The following is a 19,778-nucleotide window of genomic DNA, read 5'->3' as shown; positions in this document are numbered from 1 at the left end:
TCTTTTGCAACTTGATAACACTAACTTAGAACTGTAGACCGCCTGTAACTAAAATTATATTGGCCTCTTACAAATATCACTTCCTGTATTTTTGAAAAATTAAGTAAAATAGTTGACACTGACAAATAAATTAATAACTTAAATTATAAATGTTTTAGTAAATTTCAATGATTTTCTCTCTTTTACAAAATAATGGGTATTTTGATAACTAAAGATACAAGAAGAATTAGTTTTGTCAATACTATTGAAATAAATCCAGCATTATTGGTGGAAAAGTCAATAGAAGACCAAGATACTTTTGTGCAAAATAATTTAGAATCTGTAAGTTTAGTGATTTCAAGTAATTTTGTCTTTCTTAAGAAAGCTTCAATTACGGACGAAATTGTAACCTTTTAAGGCAGTCTATTCGATGGAACTGTTCTGACTGAAGTTGTTACGCTTTTTTCACTAAGAAATATGTGTTAATGATAGGAATTTGGTTTAGCCAGCACACAAAAATGATTAAATAAATAAAGATTGTTATTTATTCTCATATAAACTAATATCAATACAACTGTGTATAAAAAAAAGATATTATTTTTATACTATTCTAGACATGTTCTTTTTCTCTACATTCGAACAACTCAAATTAAATTAACTTATGTCATTATTTAAATACGGCCAGTCTTACACTGCAAAACATCAAATAGGTTTCATTTACAACAGTTAATCGTGTCTGAGTTTTTTACAATTTCACTGCGCAACATATTCCTATTGTTTTCATGTCTTTCTCATATTGAAACAAGGCATCTTAAACTCACAATCATAAACTGCTCCTTTCTAAAATATTAAAGTAACAATTTACTGAGTAATTATTCATTCTATAATATTAAATGTGTCTATTGCATCGTTGTTTTGCAGTTGCAGGAATGTGCAGATGAGTTGATATTTGATGAAACCATACCATGTAAAGAAGTTCAAGATGAAGAACAAAAATATTGGTCTGGAAGAATTGAAAGTTTAAGAAATGAACACCAAATGATAACCAAAATAATAGAGAGCGAATATGAAAAGACAATTGAAAATACCAACAAATTATACGAAGAACCTATTATAACTGAAGAGAAAATAGAAAAAATTAAACCATGCTATAATTGGCGCTCAAAGGTATAAAGTTTTAATAGCTATCTTCCTGAAAATTTAACCTAAAAACTATTATTTCTTATAATGTAATAACTATTACAACTGTTATGATTATGGCGTACTAAGCATATTTTAATTGTTTAGATATTGCAATGCTACGAAAGCAACCCTCATCAACCCCTGGTATGTTCGCCGGTTGTGACAGCTTTTAACGATTATATAGAGACATGCAGAATAACAGATTGAATTGTTATTTTTTTAAATAATAAATAAATTTTGTCTCAAGGGCGTATTGCTAATTCGTATTTTATTAGAGAGCAAATGAGCATATTTTTCCTTCGCTTGTTGGTGAAATTCCTAATAAAACTTTGTGCTAATTCACAAAATAAAATAAAATGATAACGGTTAAAATAACTTTTAACTGTTGACATGTTAGTTTTTTTTACTACAAAAAATACCTGTAACAAAATACTCTTTGACGCCAAATTGACAGTGTCAAATTATTGACAGATAGTCAGTGACAGGTGACAGTCCTACAACGAAATTGTCAAATCGATTTATATTGTAACTGCCAGGTGCTTTCAAAAACTTTTGCAGTTTCAATAATTGAATTATAACAAGTTTTAATGCTAGTCCTAAAATTCTAAATTAACTTTCGATCATGACTTGTAACGAATCAAAAGATAATGAGTCTTTTCGACACACAATTTTAGAAAAAATAAATGCAAATAATGAAGATGTAAATACAAATAAGGTAATGTCGATTTAATTATGAAAATCGTCAGAATACTATATAATTGTGACTACAACTTTTTATCAATAAAGAAAGGGGTTGGATGAAGGGATAAACACACTCGCACATATATGAAAATTACTTATGAATATATTCCTAATAATAAATGTTTTAATGGAATTCATTCCATGTATATCCTTATTTTTTCATAGTATGTATATTATATTTTGGTGTACAAATTTGGAATTTACTCTTTTTTTATGTAGGCACCTGATATAAATGACTTCACCATAATTAAACCTATCAGTCGTGGTGCATTTGGAAAAGTATTTCTTGCACACAAGAAGAATAATGCAGAACAAATGTTTGCAATAAAAGTAATGAAGAAATCAGACATGATAAATAAAAATATGGTCACTCAAGTTGTTACTGAAAGAAATGCTTTAGCTTTATCAAGAAGTCCATTTTGTGTTCATTTATTTTATTCATTACAATCAGCATCATCTGTATATTTGGTAAGGATTTTTGTATTTGTATAACTTTTAAATTGTTTTTTCAATGTATAATTATCTTACAATTGCAAATGCATTACTGTGTCACCTAAATTTGTGTCAATAATTTCAATTTATTATTTTAAAAAGTGACCATGTAATTGTTAAGAAATTGCAATAATTGAATCTTAGTTGTGTATTTAAAAATTAATCAAATTCTGTTTTGTTCAAGGTGATGGAGTATATGATTGGAGGTGATTTGAAATCACTTTTAGGTGTTTATGGTTTTCTAGAGGAATCAATGGCAGTTTTTTATGCAGCCGAAGTAACATTAGCTTTGGACTATTTACATAAGCATAATATAGTCCATAGAGATCTGAAACCAGATAATATGTTGATATCTAAATCTGGTCATGTGAAGTTGACAGACTTTGGTTTATCCAAGATTGAAATACACAGAGGTACTAACTAACTAAAATATACTGTATTTTACTAATATTTTTATTTGCTATAGCCTAACCAAGAATTTCAAAATCCTTTTTCAATTTGCTAGTACTTTCCCACAATATGGTAAGAGCTTTTAAGTTTCTGTTCATGCTATACAATGAGTTTCCACCACCATAGCACATTTATAAATGCATACCTTTCATGTTAACAATCATGTTTGTGTTATGAAAATTTATGGTTTTAGTATGAAAATGCCAATAATTGCTTTCAGATTTGGAGATATCAGATTTTGTGAATCATACACCGAGTTTGAATATGAGAACACCTGGACAGTTGCTCTCCTTAACATCACATCTATCCTTTGGTTCGGGAGGTGGTGACAGCACACACAACTCTATGGCAGATGCGTGTGAGAACCTTCTTGATGCACTTAAAGAGACCAGTATGAATAAATTTTGTTTGATTTTTTAAAAAAAATATTTGAAAATAACATTCTTGATTTATCTCTTGTTTCATAGGTAAATTAAAAGATATCTGTGAAGTTAATGGATTGGATAATTCACCTTTAGTGGATAATTCACAGCTGTCTGGAATCCATCCATTTATGAGCGCTGAGAGTATTCAATTGGAGGAAGTAGCTGTAAGTAATTAATTACTGTACATGTTTGTATGGATGTATGGATGTTTCTATGTAACTCCACACTGTAATATTATGGATAAATTTAAAAGGTTTTTTTTGAAGAAAGAAGAAATTACTGCACACCCAATCCATGTATCTACTTTTAACCAGATTTAACTGATCTTGATGAAAATTGAATAGAGCTTATGCTAGAATTAATTAAAAAGGTATTTTCTAATATTCATTTCTAGATATACAAACATACTATTGTTTCTCAGTTTCCAGATTCAGGTTCAGAGTCTGTGAGTTCGTACCACACTTGTGAGAGTTCTAGAAACAGCACTAACTCCAGAAGTAACAAGTCAACGGATATCAGCAGTAACAATGCCTCTTCAGTGACGGACTCACAGCATGATGAATCTACCTCACCACTTTGCAGAGGACATTCGTTGAAGAGGATACCGAGGTAAGCATCTTCTGTACTTTCATGTTTTCAACATCATGTTTTTGTGTTGCTGATTATGAAATAGTCATTTTTAAAATGTCTGCAAGTCACTGTTCCTTTCGATAATTTTCGAGGGACCAACCGTTTTACAGTAATCATTAATGACAATATGTTTTTCTAAGTTTCCGTGCTAAGAAGAGAAAGAGAATATTAGACTGTGATGGAGATACACCAACTGGTGTGTCAAGTCTTTTAGAATCAAAAGAGAACTGTAGCGGACTCACACAAGAGATAATGGCATTAGAGCTCAGTCAAAATACACCGAAACGTATGTCAATACATCCTACACCTGAACGACGGAAAAATCCTATAAAAGGTGTTTTAAAGAAAAGGTCGGTATCAAAAAAAGAAACAATTGGTTTTTTTAATTTTTTTTTAAACCTGTGGTCATAGATCAGACAATGATAAGTTCATTTTGTTCATTATGACTTATCAATAGATATAATCGAAGGAACTATAAGTATTTTCAGAAATTAGTAAAACATTTCCTTAGTTGTACTTTTTTATTTTCATACTTTGAGTGTTTCATATTTTAATAGGGTCTTCAACATTTCTCAATAATTTAGTTCCTTGTCCTGTAAAAAAAATGAAATTGCATTTATCATATTCTGACGTATGGTCACAATATTGTCGATATTCCAGATGGGTGTCACAAGATGATTGTCATCATTATAATGTAGGCGTAATATTTTCAACGCCCGTGTCAAATAGCAAGATGCCGGACAGGAAAAAAATGCAAAAGGCGACTCGATTCAATTTGCCCACAGAGGAACCTATGTCTAGTTCAAAGGACAAATCCTTTACATTCAGCAAACATGTTTCGACTAGTTTGGAGATTTTTCCTTTGAGAAGGTTAAGTAAGGTAAAATGTAATTTTTACACTTAATAAAACATCTTATGTCATTTATTTTTATTTATATTTATTTATGCATAGGCGATTTTTTTAAATTAATTTTATACGAACTGTTCCCGTAAGGCTTCTAGGACAATGAAGGTCTTTGACATTGGATAACACTTACTGTTACCATGGCAACCATGCTTCCTTGATGTTGTAGGCTTGTAGTTTTTGTCCCTTTCTAGTGTGATAGTTATTTCCACATCATTTACTCCCTAAGATTGATGTGAAATATACATCTTAAAGTGTGTCGTAAGTGTAGGACTGTTTTATTAAAAAAAAGAATTATTCAAATATACACTGTGAATTGCTGACATCCTATGCCACAAAGTAGTGTGTTAACACTTTATTATGTGACAACAACAGAGTTCTATACACATTTTATTACTGTTTCACCAACACACAATACATTCACACCATATGTAACCAAACTTAGGGGTGACTAGAACAGTCAATGCTGATCCATGCGGAATCACCTTTTTTAGTTGAGTTTATTGTAGGATTGTTTTCCAAAATCATAACTCACTTGCCGAGTGTTGTTTGTTTGACTTCATCATCATTATCACCAGCTCACTATACGTCCCTAATGAGGGGCTCGAAGCCTACTCTAAGTAAGGGTGACTAGGCCAATGTCCAACCACGAGGACCCACTGCGGGTTGGTTCACACATATCTTTAAATTTTTTCGCCGATATGTGCAGGTTGTATCGCGATGTTTTCCTTCACTGTAAGAAATTGTTGGACTTTCCTTGTATTAGTTGATGTTAATAGGATAGTTTGTCATAACTTGTCTGTAGGAAGGCGGTGACAGATCACCGACGGAGTTGTGTAAGACTCCGCTAGCGAGCGCGCACACGCCGTACCGCACGCCCAAGAGCGTACGACGCGGAAATCACTCCGACCAACTTATATTAGGCACACCGGATTATTTAGCACCTGAATTACTCTTACGGTAAGTCTTATGTCCTTTCTTCCTCCCAAAATCTGATTTTCCTACTTTTCACCTGTATTTTATATCATACTAACTGTCGCCCGCGACTCCAAACGCGCTGAATTTAATGAAATGTAGAGGATAGTCTGGAACAACACATAGAATACTCACTTTTGTTATTTTAATTCCAAGCGGACGGAGTCGCGGGCGAAAGCTTATTTATAATATTAGTAAAATTTGATATCGTTAAGAGAGTTCTATCAAATAAATTAATTAGTATTCATTACAAGTCCATGTTAATTTATTGTTTTATCTGTTCTGTGGTTGTTAAGGTGAAAAAATGTTTGTCAGGCAAGGTCACGGGTGTCCCGTAGATTGGTGGGCGCTCGGAGTGTGCCTCTACGAGTTCATGACAGGAGTGCCGCCCTTCAACGACGAAACGCCTCAAGCAGTATTTAATAACATATTGTCTAGAAGTAAGTTGTCTGCTGATTTTCTTCATTCCTTTAAAAACTACTTTGGATCACCCTCATTTTATATATTTTTTTAAATTTCGTCTATCTTAGACACAGTTTTATCTTTGCGTAAATTAATTAGTCGAATAAGTTTAACGTCAGTCCCAAAGTCCCCTTTCCCACAGCCTTTACTTTAAAAGATGGATAGGTAAAGTGAATTCCATAGAAAAGGGAGACGCATGGAAAAGGAAAATATCCTCTTTATGTGGATTTTCATCCACTAAGGGTAGACAACGCATCTGCTATGCCTTTAGGTAACGTTCGATTCGCTGTTACTGCGAATTTTAGTGGCCATTTGTTCATTTGGTACCAAGAACATATATATATGAGTGTAGTTGAAACTTCACTTAGATACATTTTTCACATAATCTCACTACCGCTACCTTGTGACCGATAGTCAAAATCATAAACAAATAATAATTCGGCACGTCAAATTTGACTTTGAGATAGTACCATACAGATATAGTACCGGTGAAAAATCTAAACACCCCACAATAAATGCTTTTCCCGAATAAGCATTTTGTACTATTATATCGCACTCGACGAACATATTAAACTAGTTCACGTTGAATCACTACCGCGCTCGCGTGTGCTCATCACCATACATCGCCGTAGTTATAGGAATAAACTACAACATTCTCTTTTATCTATGGTGTTTTATTTCGTATGTACGGATACACCGTACATGTATATTTCTTAAATGTGTTTGTTTGGTACCTAATCGTATTAAAAGGAAGAGAGTTTCATGAACTCAGACATAGAATGGCCGGAGGCGGAGGAGGCGCTGTCGGCGGAGGCGGTGGGCGCGATCGAGGCGCTGCTGACGATGTCGCCGGGCGAGCGGCCCGCGGCCCGCGCCGTGCGCGCCATGCCGCTCTTCCGCCGCGTCGACTGGGAGCGCCAGCTGCACGCGCCGCCGCCCTTCGTGCCCAACCCCGATGACATGCACGACACTGGATATTTCCAAGGTATATATGTGGCCCGCGAATCTGTCCGCACGGAATACAAAACTTGTAGCATATGTGTTTTTCCAAACTATCCTCTACATCTATGCCAAAATTCATCGAGATCCGTTCAGCACTTTAGGCTACAAACGCTAACAAACATCCATCCATCGATATAAACATTTGCATTTATAGTATTAGTATTATAGTATGATTAGCTTTTGCCAGCGACTTCGTCCTATGTCCTATGTCCAGGTTACGTTTTACATCTGTCCTAAATTTAATCCGGATATGTTAAGACAATTTGGAGATACGTATCAATAAACATTCATACTTTAGAATTTATGACATTATTAAGGTTGTTTTATTTAAATTGATACAAACTGATGATAACGACCATGTCTAAAAAGTCAAATTTTTAGACATTGTTGTTATCATTTCTCATTTATTTCTAGTATGTAAAGATTTTTTTTATTAATTTCCAGCGCGCAATATCTTGCAACAGCTTCATGTATCCAATTTCGACATGTGAGAAAACAACAACTGGATCTCAAGAACATTCTTATATTAAATGTGATAATTAACTAAGTTTTGTTTTCAACTATAATGTCGCAGTATATTTCCTTTAATTTATAACAACTAGAAATAATAACCTTTATGTATTGCGTCTTAATGATCGTGTAAATGATTGAGGCTCTTTTTGAATTGTAAATAAAATACAATATTTGTGTTAATTATTTATTTATAAAACTTACGTACTATTTGGCACATGTTCAGGAATTTTGATTGGCATGCCTACGTACGGACCGGGACCAATTTATTGAGAAAGACAAGATTCCAGTATTGCCTTTCTCAAAGTAATTGATTGGAAAATATACATATATAATGGAATATAGGTAATAAAATGATGCTTTTTATGCGTACGCTTGTTTTAATTTTTCGAATTCTTCTGTATCCACGGTAAGAAGGCTGTGACGCGAGTGTACACTCCGGGGTACTGCCCCTTCCCGCAGCCGATACCCCACGACACCACCCCCACTTGCGTCCAGCGACCACCTTCGTTCACCATCAGCGGACCACCGCTGTCACCCTGCGACACACAACTAAAGTTAACGAAATAACTCTAATAAAACTACAGACATTTAAGACTAGGCATAGTGAACAAAATGTTTTCACCGTTACTTTGACAGGTCCTATATCAGTTGTCAAGTTTAGTGCGCCATCTCGTATCGACATGTAATAAACATTTTACGAAATCATAATAATTTCCATCTTTTGTTTAAAATTTAACTATTAATTATATTGATGTGTGGTTTCGAGGCTCTTAATTGATCGCGTTAGTGATTATTGTGTGAAAAATGCCTCAGGAAAAGTGTCACCTGTGCCTACTCTTTCATTTTTTTTTATCTCTTTGTAAAACTAACTATATTACACTCTAGAATATGTGATCCTGTAGGGGAAATTGTTACAATCCTTGAAATATTTATCTGTTGGCTTTAAAACATCGTAAATTCAATTATATACTTCTACTTACGCTACAAGAGTCCATGCTGGCTTTGCCAGCGCAGATCATGTGTTCGACGATGCCGCCGGGCGCCGCGGAGCCGTACTTGAGGCGACACTCCGCGTTCTGCCATATCGGAATTGACACTTCTTGTAGCACCGATGGCTGCGGTCCACCTGGGGAATAATATCGCTTGTTACGTAGTAATAGCTACAATATATTGTAGATCTTCTAATTTTTATACAAAGAAATTAGTTAAACTCTTTATGAAGCGTTCGTCATAAAAACATTCCATTTTAAAGACAATCAAGAATAAATTATATAGTAAGATATAATTACTCATAATTCCTATGTAAATAAATGAACAACCTCATGGCTACTATACTTACTTTCGCGTAAGCTGCCCCAACCAATGACGGTGGCAACCTGACCTGCGTACGCCCTGTTGCCGCTCGGCAGACATATTGGCCGGATCGCCTTCGAGAACTTCACAGGTTTGTCTAGCGTCAGTATCGCAACGTCGTTGTACTGAAAAGATTTATTTTATTAACTGGGAAATTATTTCTTTATAAAGCGTTTATTGTATAAAACATCCTCAAAACATTGTTACCAGTGTTTGCATATTGAAGCCACGATGTCTGACCACTCTCTTAATCTTCCTCTCCTCGTGCTGCGTCTCGGTATTAGTACGAATATTGTGGTCCCCGAGACGAGCAGTCAGTCTAGCCACATCCCATGACGTCATGCTGGAAAAATTTAGTGAAGTCAGAAAATAAATCATTTTAAAATAATGATGAAATCAAGATTTGACACTAAAAATCTAAAGCAGTATGACAAAGAAAGTGGAGTCGGGTAATAAGATAACTTGGTTCAAGACAAAACGAGACATTAGAAGATTGACGAATGACTCACTGTGCAACACAATGAGCCGCTGAAAGAATATGTATATCATCGATAAGAGATCCGCCACAGAACTGGCGGCCGCCGTTGAACAGCGCCGCGATCCAGGGCCACTCATTCAGGTCCGCATTGTGGCCTCCCACAATTCTTTCTTCATCTTGTAACTCGTATGCGGTTCCGTAAGTCTAAACATCAATACAAAAATATTAAACACTAAATCAATGCTAAAGGTAAAAGAATAAAGCGAATAATTCAAAGGTCATTCACCTGTGGTCCATTCTTGATGCCACAGGAGCTGTCTACGGCTGGCTGGCCTGCAGGCTTAGTCGGCTGAGTTGGATACGCAGGTGGCCATGTCTAAAATGAATAACAACTTCTTAAGCGATCAACACTTATTTATATGTACTAGCCATTTAAAAAATAGAAAAATCCTTAAGTTGTAAGTTGTAGAAAAGTTAAAACTATTTCTGCTGTGTTTACCCTAAGTCGATAATTGAAAAAGTACCTGTTTTGTAGTACTTGGAGGCTTCGTCCCCCAAGTTGTGGAAGCAGTGCTCGGAGGCCTGCTTGTTGTGGGTTTAGTTGGCTCCACGTTGCCTGCAACTTTAAAATTAAATCCTTTACAAGATACATTTGCTAAAATTTAAATTTAGTTAAATCATAATCATATATTTGGTCAATATTCTTGAAGTTTCTCGTATATCATAAACCGAATTTTTCGAACAAAACCAATCTCTTAAATAAATATTACCTATGGAGGGTGGGTGCGTAGGCGCGGTGTGGTCTGGCGGGTGCGTAGGCAGCGGCGGGATAGTGGGAGGCCAATTAATGGGAATTTGCCGCTCACGATTCGCTTCTCCGAATGTCCATTGTTGTGACATTGAAGTCGCTATTCGTCCTGGAAACCTAAACGGAAATACAATGAAGATACAGAAAATGGTTTTTATTCTTCTATTTAATATGTGATATATTTACTTAGGATCGCAGTACTATGTAATAATATAGTATTGTTTACCCGACAAGTTGCGTAGGGGGCGCCTGTGCGGGCAACACGGGCGGTAGTGCACCCAACCTCTGCACGTCGGGCTCCTGCTGTGGCGGCGTGCCCACCGGCGCCGTGCAGCACACGCCGAATACCTACATAAATTCGCATTTACAATATTCTTATGGTAGTGTTTGTACACGTACATACTCTAACAATTTGTATAAATTTGATTAAAAATCTAAATCATTTTTAAGCAATATGCAGTATATTGCAATTTTTATTATTATCTTAACTTAATCTGGACAATATTTACGTAATATCATTTACAATGAAAATATAAACTGATATTGCCCATTTATAAAAAGCAATGTTTTTTTGTTTACGTAAAAATTAAGGTTTTCATAGGGACAGTGGGTACAGTATTATTATAAAGCAATGCGTGCGTCGTACAGATTGTTGTTTTAATTTCGAGATGTCCACACAAGGCTAGCGGCTTGTCAAGCTCGCCGGCTCATTATTTAGAGGTTTATTTGTAAATACAGATTAATTTTGCAAAATCTTACTTTTGCATTGTTGATTCAAATGTTAAAAGTCATATTCATCATAAAATGGAATCGTAAATTAAAAATACTTTTATCCTTATGTTATGACATATTGTGGTCACTTTCGTAAGTGTTCGTAGTTTTTACATTGATAAAATAATATTACACTTCGACCTAATTTATAATAAGGAGTGAGTTTCACTGGAATTTTTAACTTATACATAATTAAGTTTCAAATATACCAAATTAATTGATTATTTTTTTTTATTTCGTATATCGTTTACTTACTTCCATATTGTTAGAGTCGATAAAACTGCAGGTGTCATAGTGTCCCATCACCCACCCGTCCCACCCGGACAAATCCACAACCTTGAAAAGTGGGTAACAATCGCGAAAACTCTTACATGTTCCCTTTTTTCCCAATGTCGTTTCACAATCCGTCCCGAAAGCTCCATCGTCCGTTGTTTGCGCCTGATGTTTTCATTGGGTTAGTTAATTTAAAATTTGCAACAAAAAGTATATCGAAAGTATATGTGACAAGGACAATGATAATCTTGACAATAAGACCTTCAAAGATTACAAAACAGAAAAATTAAATTTGTCTTCCTGCATCAATAAATCTTGGTATTACCTTGTCATTAAATGTATAGCATCATACATAACTACGAGTACATAACTACTTGGTTCTTATAAAAAGACTTTGCTAAAAGTAAATAGAAATATTTCGGTGACTAGAATCTTATAGATTATTGTGCGATGCCAAGAAGTAGAGTTATATAGCAAATTAAGAAGTTACCAAAAAAAAGAAAATAAAAATACTAACGAATTGAGAACGTCTTTGCAGTCAGTTAAAAAGAAATTGAGATTTTGTACTATGTAGTGTAGACTCACAAAGCGTGCTAAAGCGTGTTAAGTTTATTTTATTTTGCAAGTTAGTATTTCAGAATACCTACATATTCTATTTTTTTTTTCGAAGTAATTCATAATTAAAATATAAGTTTGATAATACGTGACGTAAATTTAATTTAAATCTCTAGTTAGTAGTGTTTAATATTATATTTATTTATTTAATTTAAATTATATTAAAATGGTCAGTGCGGTATATCTTAACGTAAAGGAACAAGCTAAGGTTGGCGAAGAATTTATTACCCACCATATTCATCCACGCAAAAGGAGCGTCTCTTGTCAGGAATACATGCTTTTTAGTAAACATACGTACAGATTTTAATGAGATGAATTGTTAGAAATAATAATAGACTCGAAGGAACTTACCATCCGAGGGCCCATCAGGAATAGTTGTCTCACACTTCTCGTATTGTTAACAACCGCTCGACGCACACGAGGCGTTGGCGCTGAAAATGAAATTTTTAATTTCGTAATTATTACAGGTGTGAACATCAAATTTAAGAAACGACTTATTTACCGATTACATTTCGTGTCTATTAAAGAAGCTGTAATTACTATTATTTTATTCAATCATTGACATTGACAACCCTTCAACAATTCATACCTACACCATGAATCGCCACATAAAAAAAATTAAGTCCGTATAGATCTTTAAGGTCGTACCTTGTTTTTAATTTAGGATGTCAGTGACCCATCGAGCTTGTGTGATTGTTATTCACGATGCGCTTACACGTTTATCTTTTATCATGAAAATCGAAGACCCATGACAATAGTTTAGTTAGAAAACATTTAGACGAACAAAATAATTCGAGAGCTTACAGCTACATGTTTGCATTTGCGAGGAATTCCTGCATGCATTTACTTGGTTGTTGCTTTTTCTAAACGGGCGTATCTGATACAAGGGACAGTGTGAAGTATGTAGACATATAGACGTAATCTTATTGTATATTCAAAAGGCGTCCAAAAAGCAATGGTCCCAACTTGCATGCAAGTTATTTTGAACGCTGTGTAACGGTTACCGTTTTGTATAATATCATCGCATCGGCACTCGATGCCGATTTAAATTGTTATTGCGGTCTATGTCACATATAATTGACATGAATTACTCAGCTATAAGCGCCGAACATGTGAGGCGCAGGTCGTTAACATCGCGAGTGGGTGACTGTTTAAACACAATTTAGTTTTTATTAAACTAATACGTTGATAATGGATCATTTTAAATCATGATTGTTTGTGAATGCACCGGTTTTAATTGCACGTGCCCTAAATTATATGTAGAGTGACGCTAGGTTCCTAAAAACCCTAATTATATTAAACAACTAGCAGTTAAAATAAAAATTGAGAATAGCAAAATAGAGCTTTCTGTAAATTGCCGGCATTTTATTTGACAGATAAAATGTTCAGACGGCATCAACCTTCATTGCATTTATGTTGTGCATTAATATTTTCTTACGATTTTCTCAACCAAGTTATTCTGATGAGATTGTAGTACGCGGACACTGACCTACTGCTGATTACTTGCGATAAAGCTGCTTTAGTTTACAATTAATTTCTTTTTCTATTTAAACATTTGATAAGTCGCTTTACATATATTTTATTCTAATATAAAATGAAGGATATAGTTACGACGATTCGAATCAAATGTTCGACGTATATACTAGTTGCTCGTAGAATTAACGCCGTTGTTTTTTTGCTTTCGAACAAACGAAACAATGTTGTATGTATATGTAATGTGTTGAATACAAGCAGTACATCTGATTATGACATTAATAAAATTATGTTATCAACGCGCCTTTAATCTAAAACTAGCAATAAATAAAAACAACATAATATTAATTCAAATAGGCATTACTGCCATCAGACAATTGCTCTACAAAAATAACTTGGAAAACAAAAAAGTTATAAAGTGTAAATAACCGGCCTTGGAGAGGAAGCTTGTTTTAAACGAATTGCGACCGAAACTTCGTAGTCATTGAATCTTATTTCCAACGACACTATTGAACATGCACAGATAATAAACATTGCTAGGAGCAATGTTTATAAAAAGTTCAATATCGATGCAGGGGTCTCTGATCAAAAAATGCAGAGGAATATGATCTTAAACTTAAGACATCAAAGTGTGTTATTCTATGCTATAAAATTTTCGGAATTTGTCGCTCGAAATGCCATCTAGTGATAAGTAGACATGACTAGTTTTTGCATAAACGAAGCTCGGTATTATCTTGAAGCTTATCATATAAAAAATAAATTATTCATGTCTTCTGTCACATGTTAATGCGAGACTTTGTAAATAAGAGATGTCAATTAAAGTGTTATAATATTTGTTGCATGCATTCATTAAAAGAATACGAGATCAGATTGAAAAAATAGGTTTATTTGGACCCCTTTCAGTATGAGCCAAGTTGACGATTTTCCAGTCTTAGAAAATACAATAACCTATTACAAAGTCCTGATACAAAACTTTAAATTTTGTTCAAATGCTAAGGTATTTATGATTTTCTTAAATTGTGGGGCATACTTATGAAATAATATACATATCTGTTGCCAAGGGTTCTAAAGAAAAAGCTTATTTCGCCAAATATTGCAGAAATTTTAATAATAAAGTAATAAAAACAATCAATATTGTAATAAATACAAAAAAAATAGTTATGACAAGTTGAACATTTTTTAGTAGATATTTCTTTTTTTCCATTGTTTATCTAATAGACAATATATATTGAATTTATCTAGTTTCACTGTCCATAACCTAGATAAGACAGCTAGCATTTATTCTGAGGATCGTAAACAAGTCCGAGAAGTATACGCAATTATATATGTTCTGGATTCCGGGTTCAGTCTTCAATGTAAGGAAATGTCATCGCGGTCGAGTGCTCCTTCGATCTAATTAATGCCTTCACTGCTGGCGACAAAAAATGTAACAAGCGTACTGTTAGAGGCATGTCGGAGCCGAAAGGACAATACTTGATTGATTTGGCTCGCGGTGGCGCGTGGGCGTTTGGACATTTGCATTGAATCGATCATGTCGATATCATCCGAAAAACATGAGCCGGGTTGACGACCACCTCCGTTACCGAAGAATATTTATAGCGATCGAATTCCTTTGAATGGAAAATGTTTTAAAGTGTAATAAAAAGTGAATCTGTTTTCAACATAGACTTAATAGATTAAATGTATTTCGGATGTTTGTCATTCCTTTTCCGGACATCTTAATGCAAAATTGTTACTTTCTCTAGCCTCAAAACCTCATATTCACATGTCGCGCATTGTTTTGAGACAGCGCGGTGGGAATACTTGATGTATTCATACTAGGTGTTATATTAGAGTTAATATTTTGACGCATGAAATAAAAAAAGATGGAAAGTGACTTTAAATTAATTATTTTAAAATTCTCTTTCATTTCTCTTCTCTACTAAATATGAAAAATTGTCGATGATATTTGTACAAACTACTAATATAACATTTGATAAAATAATATAATAATACTAATTTATATTTATATTATATTATTGAAATAGCTATATTACTTAAATTAGGGACTTATAAGTAAATAAACGTAACATCTAATCTCTTACCGTCGACAATGACCGCATCTTCAGTATAAACCGCACCATTTCCTTCGGAAAATTCATTTTTAAAATCACTGCCGCAAACTGTTGCCGTAAAAGCCAACCATAATACAATTAATTTATCCTTTGTTAACATCGTCGCTTAAAAAAAGAGAATCATTCACAGTTCAAAAACGAGTCTAAAATAAAAATAAAGTAACGAGGAGCGACAGCGCGCGGCGCAAGGATGTACGTCCTGCAAGGAGTCTCTTCGCAAAATGCTTCGGAAACTTGATTTCGCGCCTTTATAATATTTTTACAAAGACGCTCTACATGAAGTTTAAAAGATAACAGAGCTTTTTCTTCTTTTGTATGAACCTGACATTTGCCTTCCATTATAATCGAGACTAAAATATTAGATGCGGCTTAGAGCATGGCTCCAAAAAAGTTGATCACGGATTGATTGCATTTAGCTGTACAACGTTCACACGAGAACGGCTGTTGAAAAGCATACTTACATTACTCATTTTAGAGATCAACGAACTAAATCATATTCCTTATAATTAATAATGAGAAACACAAAGTGGCTGCCGATGCAATAAATAATATAAATATAACCCTAAAAATATATGTTGCAAACCTTTAACAAAAAATGTACAGCAAAACCAGTATCTCGAACCCTTAGGCTATTATTGAAAACATCAAAACATAAAGATTTATATCGATACATTTTCAATACAAAAAGTTCAATAAGTATGGTTTTTAATAACTTTTATCAGAAAATAAATAATAATAAGTAACATTTGAACGTTCAACTATCAAACTACACGTTAGTTTTAAGCTCATTTGTCATTATATCATGATCCTTTATACAAAACTGATTTTGTCAAAAGCTCACTATAGCGCAGGTGCCTAGAACCTACCCTAAATTAGGGGTGAATAGGTCATACTCAACCAAAAATTATGCAGTCAATAGAAATGGTTAAATTCTATTTTTCAATAATCTCGACTCTGACTATTCCTACTTTAACTTAGAAATTCTCACTTAAATGTCTTTATGGTAAGTTTGGAAAACATTGTAAAATGCATTGCTCAATAAAAACTGTAAGTTGTGCAATAACTTTGACATTTAGTCAAGATAGTTTACTCCTTATAAAAAATGGGGAATAAACACTACTAACATAAATACATTATTAGTACGAACTTAATTAGCAATTTTGACAATTATTAGTAATGCTGTGTATATGACTAAGTAACTATCATTTTATTTTAATTTTTGATTCCCCAAACAAATGAATACTTCATAGGTTCAGTGTTTTTTTTTTAATTAATTTTAATGTATTGCAACGTACTCAGCTATGACAGTTATAATATAAAATACTGGTAGATTGCTCTCATCTTATTTTGGACAACCCTAAAATCGTTGTTTGTAATGAATAAATATAATTTGGGTTTTTCACAGTGGAATTAAAAGCTTCGACATAAACACGTATAAGAATTAGCAATCGATTAGGAAGTGTTTCCACTCAATTTTAGGATATAAAAAGGGTATAATCCAATCGTAAATGCATAAAATGAAATTAAGATACGTGTTAATATACATAAGAATTATTGATGGATTAAAACCACCCTGAAATCCTCATACAAAAACAACACAAAAGGACTGTTTTACCGACAATTTAACAATTCTTTGTGACAGTAAATATCCCGGTGTAAAAGATGGTAAAAAGTTGCCAGAAATGCAAAGTGTTAAGTCCAAATATTGCATAAATAATGGATTAGATATTAAGTGAATGTCACTAATGCAATTAAAAAGTTAATATTAAATATTTGCTCGGTATTAATTACTCGTCAAACTCGATATTTGTTAATGTGACTAGAACTATAACTGTTCTCATTACTTGTACTAATTCGGAAATAAAACCTGTACTAAGATTATGTTAGATATTACTTTTAATAACAAAATTTTCCGTACTTTATCGGTATATTTCTGAATAATTTTTTAACTAACTATGTTGCATTGTATTACAAAGTACAGTTAATCTTAACCTAAAAATTGATTAATTAAGGTTGCTATTTGCATTAGCAAAATTTCATTAGTTCATCATAGTTCCAGAATGATAAAAAAAATCAGAAAATTAAAGACGGTGTGTACTTTAAAAAACAATAACAAGATAATAAAGTTGTAATTGTCTCTTCAAGTTACGACCCGCAAACTGATTGTCTAGTTAAAATAATCTCAGTAGTGAGGGTGTGCGTCGCAGGAAACCTGCTATTGTCGTCAGAATTAACAGAATCCAATATAACAAGTTAAGTATAAAAACTTCCAAGCAGCTACACCTTAATGTCAGTGAGGCAAATAAAAAATGTCACGCACTCGATGTCTTTTTTTTAATAAACTTTAATGGCTTCTAAGAATGATTTAGATTTGCCTGATATTTAGTGCCGACCTATCGATGAACACGATTATAAATCAGCTCTGTAATTGTGCCTTTGCTTTAAGTTCAGCAGGAAGCTAAGTTGCAGCAAACATTAAAACTGATATCTACATGCATATATAATCAATGTAACAGCTCCAAATCGAACTAAAAATGTTTTATTAAAGAAAGCTGTCATTAGAACAGAACAAAACGAAATGCCTTGAAGCGATCCTCAGCAATGTCAACCTGGTTTATTTTCTTAATGGCATTTAAAGGTACTGATTTTCGTAATAACATTTCGCGATCTGTCCGTATGTAATAAAGAAATAATAAGTACCAACGTATTTTTCCATACTATCCGTTACATCTATGCCAATTTTCATGAGATCCGTGCAGCAGTTTAGGTTATAAACTTTAACAAACATCCATCTAAACTTTCGCATTTACAATTTACAATATCAGTTAGGAGTAAGATAACAGAAGATTTGTATAATAAAATAGTCATTCGCTACTATTGTTGACTTCCGAGGTAATATAATAATATAAAAGAACATAAAGACACATTGATTCCCGTCCAGCAAATAATTGTTAGCTTATCAGTTGTTTTTTCCTTAAAGTCAAAATTTCCAGTCATCCCTTTACTTTGCATTTATGGTTTAGTTTTATTGGATATTTGCGGTCGCAGGAGATACGAATGCGTTTGATAGAGTACCGTAATCACAGTCATACTGAATACGAAACCACAAAGCAGCCTATGTTAAGGTTATCGACCTTACGAAGTAAATACACTCATTAATCTTAATAGCGCAGCTATACGCTATGATTAATATAACTGGAAGAAAACGATTACAAGTTACAAGTAACATCGAACTATTCAGTTCAGATTTAAAGAATACTCCCAACAATGAATGTAACTTAACACAAGGTTTTTGCATAGATTAAAAAATATAAAACTTTGATCAAAATATTTATTTTACCTTTCAATAATAAAATTTCTAAGAGACTCTATTGAAGAGTAACCATATTTTTGAATAATTATATTGACACATTGGTAACTCGTCAATATTCAATTAATCAAATACGTTAATTATGTTGATTTAATTTATTCAAGACAAGAGGGCAATGTTACTTACTCTAATCATAGATTGGAATGTTAATTGATATAAATCTAAACCATTTTAATTTTAGATGCTAAAAATATGTTAATTATATTTGTACCATAGAATAGCACGTACTTAGTTTATTGTTTAAAAAGAGAATCGAATCTAAGACCTACGATAAGTCACGTATCCTTATTCGTCTATTTACAAGAAATTAATCATCAAAAAACTCTATCAAGAATCACGACGTGCATCCCTCCTGAGTCTTCATACATTAGACTTAAACGCGTACATTGTAATCATTAATCTTTAGTTCCGTTATTAGAACTAATGATCATTTGAACTGCTTCAATAAATAATACAAGTTCTACTTGTATATATAGAGTATTAACCGAACTTTAATAAGTACAGTCGCGGAAAACCGCGGTGTACTGCAGGAAAAATTGCCTTGTTCATTGCAACGAGACTAACTCCGCCTCTTCCTACAAATAACTAATTCTTATTAGATAGTATGAGTGGTGCAAACGAGGGGAAATAAGAAGAAATTAGTCGTGTATAACCGACTTTTTTGTACAGACATATTTATAAGCAGCATTGTATTATGTGTATATATGTATGAGTGGTGCAAACGAAGGGAAATAGAAAGAAATAATTCATGAATTACAGACTATTTTG

General features: G+C 33.4%; 2 protein-coding genes across 5 annotated transcripts; one reads left to right on the top strand and one right to left on the bottom strand.

Annotated features, from left to right (window-relative positions):
- The first annotated feature begins 122 nt into the window (after positions 1-122).
- LOC106100697 (serine/threonine-protein kinase greatwall) lies at positions 123-8,122 on the top strand. Of its 3 annotated transcripts, none has more exons than XM_013279682.1 (13): positions 123-321; positions 901-1,146; positions 2,122-2,370; positions 2,579-2,807; positions 3,065-3,202; positions 3,312-3,433; positions 3,691-3,878; positions 4,040-4,249; positions 4,560-4,779; positions 5,609-5,763; positions 6,094-6,218; positions 7,013-7,225; positions 7,687-8,122. In XM_013279682.1, exons 1-13 carry the CDS (start codon positions 193-195, stop codon positions 7,731-7,733), a joined length of 2,271 nt encoding a protein of 756 aa, XP_013135136.1. In that variant the 5' UTR covers positions 123-192; the 3' UTR covers positions 7,734-8,122. The 3 variants fall into 3 exon arrangements, with proteins under 3 accessions (XP_013135136.1, XP_013135135.1, XP_013135137.1); XM_013279681.1 differs by having other exon boundaries at positions 3,065-3,235; XM_013279683.1 differs by lacking the exons at positions 123-321; positions 901-1,146 and adding an exon at positions 1,683-1,876 and having other exon boundaries at positions 3,065-3,235.
- Positions 7,926-15,880, bottom strand: LOC106100699 (transmembrane protease serine 9-like). Of its 2 annotated transcripts, XM_013279684.1 has the most exons (12): positions 15,611-15,880; positions 12,405-12,484; positions 11,421-11,603; positions 10,621-10,742; positions 10,357-10,511; positions 10,111-10,208; positions 9,873-9,962; positions 9,618-9,790; positions 9,316-9,451; positions 9,095-9,233; positions 8,736-8,881; positions 7,926-8,291 (listed from the first exon to the last, which is right to left on the bottom strand). In XM_013279684.1, the coding sequence occupies exons 1-12, from the start codon at positions 15,738-15,740 to the stop codon at positions 8,133-8,135; spliced, it is 1,611 nt and encodes a 536-aa protein (XP_013135138.1). In that variant the 5' UTR covers positions 15,741-15,880; the 3' UTR covers positions 7,926-8,132. The 2 variants fall into 2 exon arrangements, with proteins under 2 accessions (XP_013135138.1, XP_013135139.1); XM_013279685.1 differs by lacking the exon at positions 11,421-11,603.
- Positions 15,881-19,778: the final 3,898 nt, after the last annotated feature.

Source organism: Papilio polytes, unplaced genomic scaffold (genome assembly GCF_000836215.1).
Source record: "Papilio polytes unplaced genomic scaffold, Ppol_1.0 DF824047.1, whole genome shotgun sequence".
NCBI lineage: Eukaryota > Metazoa > Arthropoda > Insecta > Lepidoptera > Papilionidae > Papilio > Papilio polytes.
The sequence above is the reverse complement of the archived record's forward strand: the minus strand, read 5'-3'. Positions and strand labels throughout refer to the sequence as shown.